The following is a 5,427-nucleotide window of genomic DNA, read 5'->3' on the forward strand; positions in this document are numbered from 1 at the left end:
AGTTCTTGTAGGTTCGGGATATTAGCCCTTTGTCAGATGAGTGGATTGTAAAACTTTTCCCATTCTGTAGGTTGCCTGTTCACTCTGATAATAGTTTCTTTTGCTGTGCAGAAGCTCTTTAGTTTAATTAGATCTCATTTGTCAATTTTGGCTTTTGTTGCCATTGCTTTTGGTGTTTTAGACATGAAGCCCTTGCCCATGCCTATGTCCTGAGAATCTACAAGGCTCAGTGATAGTTAGAGATGGTGTAAGAGAGAGTAGTCAAGACTAAGCCCAGATTTCTGATTTGTTCAACTTGTAGAGCTATGCTACTATAGCAAGGAAGATCTGAAGAGGGGCAGCTATGAGGTTGGGAAGAAGAGTTTTGTATTTGCTCAATGTTAAGTGTGCATAAGTTAAGGCTGTTTTGACTGCAAGTTGAACAATAAAATTACAGCTTTATCATAAAGACACAGAATTCCCAGGCGGGGGGCCAAGAAACTAGGCTAGGTTCTTAATCAGATAGAAAGCGTTTGGTCACATTTTGCAACATGATGAGTTGTGTGTGTAGAGGTGTGTATGTGTGTGTGTCTGTGTGTATGTGTACATGCATATATGGGTGTAATGGAACTTTTTGGAAATTGAAATGTGGATTTTATATTAACAAATATTAAAAGATTATTGTTAATATTGTCGATATTGTTAATATATTTTAAATTGTGTCATTAATATTGTTTTAATAAGAATGTGGTTTTAATTTTATTTTGGAATCATTTTAGGTTTACAGAAAAGTTGGAAAGACAGCGTAGAGTTCCACATACTCTGCACTCAGGTTTCCCTGTTCGTTAACATCTGACATTACTATAGTCTATTTGTCACAACGAATGAGAGCCCAGATTCATATAATATTATTAATTAAAGTGTATAGTTACTCAGATTTTCATAGTTTTTCCCTAATGTACTTTAAGTCTTTCAGGATCTGATCCCAAATCCCACACTACATTTAGTTGTCATGTCTCCTTAGCCTCCTCAAGTCTCACAGTTTCTCAAGTTTTTATTTTTTTATTTTTTATTATCTGGACCTTTATGGGGAGTGTCTGTCAAGCATTCTGTAGGATGTCTTACAATTTGTTTTTGTTCTGATGTTTTCTCATGCTTAGACTGATGTTATGGATTTTGAGGTGAGAACCACAATAGAAAATGCCATTTTATTACACCCTGCTAGCCACAGGACTTAACAAGTGTTAAAGTTGATTACGTGGCTGAGGTGGTGTTGCCATCTTTCTCTTTAAAATTACTCTTTCCCCCCTTCAATATTGTACTCCCTGGAAGGAAGTCACCACCTACAGCCCACACTTAACAGGTGGGGATTTAGGTTCCACCTCTTGGAGAGGACAGCATCTACATAAATTATTTGATTCTTCTCCCAGGAGAATTGTCCATTTTTTACATTTATTTATTATAATTTATTCAATTATTTATTTAGATCAGTATGGGCTCATGATATTTATTTATACTTCATGTTATAATACAAAACTGTTACTTATTTTGTTCTTCAAATTATCCCAGCTTTGGGCATTGGGAGCTCTTTCTGTTGGCTTCTGAATTCTTTTGACAAGACCCCTTCAATGTGGTTTGAATTTTGTTTTGTCTGTTTGAGCACATTCTGGTACTACAAGAAGCTTTAGTTTCATTGTTTATATTTCTTGCCCTTATCCAAGCTTATCTGGCATATTCATAGTGATATTTTTATTTTATTTTATTTTATTTTATTTTATTTTATTTTATTGAGAGAGTCTTGCTCTGATGCCCAGGCTGGAGCACAGTGGCATGATCTCAGCTCACTGCAACCTCTGCCTCCTGGGTTCAAGCAATTCTGCCACTTCAGCCTCTGGAGTAGCTGGGATTAGAGGTGCACGCCACCATGCCTGGCTAATTTTTGTAATTTTAGTAGAGATGGGGTTTCACCATGTTGGCCAGGCTGGTCTAGAACTCTTGGCCTTGAGTGATCTGGCTGCCTTGGCCTCCCAAAGTGCTGGGGTTACAGGCGTGAGCCACTGCACCCAGCCATGATGAGATTTTTAACATCAGTCTTGATTAAGTCTTAAGACAGTAGTTATGAGAAGAGCCCACCAGTATATGCACAATGGGTGTTAGACAACTGGTGAAAGCCCCCTTAGCTGAGTACCAATCTTCAGCCAAGACAAAGTCTGAGACAGTGAGAAAAGAGTTGGATATTAAGAGAGAAATCTTTCAAAGAGAATTGTTGAAGAAAAATAGTTACATATTACTTCCAAAGGGGAGGAGATGAAGAGTTGCTTTTTTTATTTTAATCATCTCAAGTCATAGGAAAGAGATCTCAATGGGACTGTTTAGAAAATCAAAATGTATCTAACGTATGACTGAGAAACCTAACAAGTGAGAACGTGAAAAACTGGCTGTTCTAATGGTGGACAGAAGAAACTCACTGGGAAGGGTTGGGACTTCCATAGCACATTTGGACAAAGTGCCTGTCAATATTCTCCATGAGCCAAATTAAAACCTAAGGCTTAAAAATCAAGTGCCTAATGAAAAATATCTAAGGACATTCATCTAATGTCTTTTATAACAGTGGAAATTAAAAACATCCTAATTTTCAAGCTTGTTCCCACTTATATATATTCCCTATTTTCTATGATAAGCATTCGTTACTTTTGAAAGTAATATTTCACCTATTTTTATTTAATTTTTAACGTCTGAATAAATACCCTTCTAGGCAACAGACCAAGCAGGTCTTTGAGTTCCTCTGAAAGTTGTACATCTTTGCTGTAGACTCTATAAACAAAAACCTGCATACCAGACCTCTGGGAAAGCAAAATGCTCAAGATGACATTTGCCAGGCACTGGCTCAGAACAAATGAGGTTGTTATAAGTCAGCCTGAAAAGCTGTTGGTGGAACTCCATAAACTGGAAAATTTAGAATGGTATCCCCTAAACCTGAGCTTTACTCCTTTTTGTTTTCTAACCCAGTGAGAGGTGGCTTATTCCTAAGCACATACTGTATGCTGAATGGGAGTCCTTAGAAACATTGAAACTCCTCTCTCCCTATTTGCTTTTGGTTGGAGCCAGAGACAACTGTCTACATGCCTGTGAAAGCAATGAGTCTTATTTACTAAATCAAAACCTGTACCTCTATGTCATCATGATGGGTGTGTCCAATATCTCGCTTCTGTATCAGAGGAAGCTTTTTAGGATGAACCAGTTGTTGACCCTCTACTCCAAGGATGATCTTTTCTACAAGGAAACATAGGGCAAAAATCCGTCTGACATTAACATTCATCCACAGCGGCTGAAAAACAGAATTGTTATAATACAGTTCATTTGCCCCCAATTAGCAGCCATGGACAGCAACACTATGAAATATTATTCCCACTTTGCTGGCAAGGAAATTGACACTGATATTTACAAATCAGGAGAATATGAGGAAACTTGGAAAGGACCCAAATAAATCAGTGTCCCTCCATTTCCTCCATATTTTTGCCATGTTCTACAGCTGTAATTTTATTTTTTATTTTATTGATTTTTTTTTTTTTGAGATAGTCTCACTCTGTCGCCCAGGCTGGAGTGCAGTGTTGCGATCTCAGCTCACTGTAACATCCTCCTTTCCAGTTCAAGTGATTCCTCCACCTCAGCGCCCCGAGTAGCTGGGATTACAAGCACATGCCACCATGACTGGCTAATTTTTGTATTTTTGGTAGAGACGGGGTTTCACCATGTTGGCCAGGCTAGTCTCAAACTCCTGACCTCAGGTGATCCGCCCGCCTCAGCCTCCCAAAGTGCTGGGATTACAGGCATGAGCCACCATGCCCCGCCTGCAGTTGTCATTTTATTATCCTCATGCCAACCTCTGGATTTTGTCTCATGTCAAAGCCTGCACTGTTGGCCTGTTTCAATGTAAATTACTGAATTGGTCTTCCAGGGATGTTTGCATTTAAAGTCTTACCTTCCATAGTTAAGTATAAGGCCTCTACCTGTTAAAGAATTTTGGTCCTGAATCAGTGCTAATCATAATCTTCTATTCATGACCTTAATAGTCATCTGTGAGGTGAGCCCTGCTTAATTAAGGTGTGGTACTTAAAGAGCAATAAAGAGGAGAGGGCAGGGGCTTTTTGGAATATGCTCTGATTTGAATCTAGGCTTTACCAATTTATTGGTTGTGTGGTCGTGAGTAGCATATCTAATCTCTCTGATCTGTAAATACTCATCTCATTTTCTTTATCTTGTAAAGTGGGGATATTAATTTCGAATTTTAAACTCTTTAACATACAAAACAGCTAATGGCCAGCACAGTGTCTGCCATGCTGCAGATATGCAGTACTTGTCCACTCCCTTCTCCTCCTTACTGTGGGTCAGAGTGTTCAAGAGTGATATAGCATTACACAGATGCATGGACTCTCATGATTAGCCATAATCTGGTCGAAGCTCTCGGCAAAATCACCAATGCATAGTTAGTGTCTTTATCACTTACAATTTAAAGTTTGTGACTAACATTACCTCATAGCATAATAAGAAAGTCCTGATAAAAGGAGCGAGACATACCTTTAACCTGAAGAATTAGTAAAATCATCAAGAATATACACCCGGGAAGCATTCTGAGTGATTCTGGCAGAGGAGAGCACAAGTGCTTGAGAAAAGGTGTTCACCTTTCTTCCTCCTCGCTTCCACTGCAGGGATGAAGCACCTCACAGATAGGTGGGCAGTTTTGATCCAGCACAAGGAAATGTTCCTTGAGGGAGTTACACAACATGTGAGGTGCTTGAGGCTAAAACCTGGAGGTTGAACACCATGTTCTAATTAAAGACGACGACCAAGGTGGTGGTGGTGAAGGTTGGCTGGACATAGATTCCTACTTCATGTCTAATATAAATTTGATATCAGATATCTGAAAATTTCAAAAGTGGGAAAAAATAAAAAATGTCTTAGAAAAAAATGTTGAAAAATATTTATATATGCTCTGGTTGAAGACGCTTAAGTTCTTGCTATACAGATTGTGCCATATAAAAACTATAAAGGAACATTTGTTAAAATAAATGAGAAATACTGAAAATTTATATGGCATAAATCACATATTAAAATTAAAATATCCAAACTCCAGAAATGTATGCAATAAATAATTAAAAGGTGGGAGTAAGTGTCCTTATAATATAGAACTCTTTCAAATAAATACAAAAAGGATAATACTAATGGACAAATGTGCAAAAGGCCTAGACAATTCTATCTGTATGTCTGTGTTCTCTTGTTACGTTAGCAGAGTTATCTCATGGCCAATATAATCTTTTTATCTTCATTTGAGATTCTATGTCTTGCTTGCATCTATATCTCTCTAATATTTCCAAAAACTGAACCAATCTATGTCAAATTGGAAGCTTCCTTTTGATATTTAGACCCTCTACTCCAAGGATAACCTTT

The 5,427-nt window shown here is 37.9% G+C and overlaps 1 protein-coding gene across 2 annotated transcripts in view; it reads right to left on the reverse strand.

The window, feature by feature from the left end:
- The window catches only part of ADAM7 (ADAM metallopeptidase domain 7), a 63,550-nt gene extending 58,828 nt beyond the window's left edge, over nucleotides 1-4,722 (reverse strand). Inside the window, exons 1-2 of one of the 2 annotated variants that reach the window (XM_017884474.1) lie at nucleotides 4,558-4,609; nucleotides 3,149-3,252 (exon numbers count right to left, since the gene is read on the reverse strand). In XM_017884474.1, coding sequence (XP_017739963.1) covers nucleotides 3,149-3,252; nucleotides 4,558-4,609 — 156 coding nt within the window. Of the gene's footprint in view, nucleotides 1-3,148; nucleotides 3,253-4,557 lie in introns of both variants that reach the window. The other variant, XM_017884482.1, reaches the window with a different exon arrangement.
- Between the last annotated feature and the right edge of the window lie 705 nt (nucleotides 4,723-5,427).

The sequence above is a fragment of the Rhinopithecus bieti genome, unplaced genomic scaffold, assembly GCF_001698545.2.
Source record: "Rhinopithecus bieti isolate Rb0 unplaced genomic scaffold, ASM169854v2 scaffold_315, whole genome shotgun sequence".
In the NCBI taxonomy this organism is placed as follows: domain Eukaryota; kingdom Metazoa; phylum Chordata; class Mammalia; order Primates; family Cercopithecidae; genus Rhinopithecus; species Rhinopithecus bieti.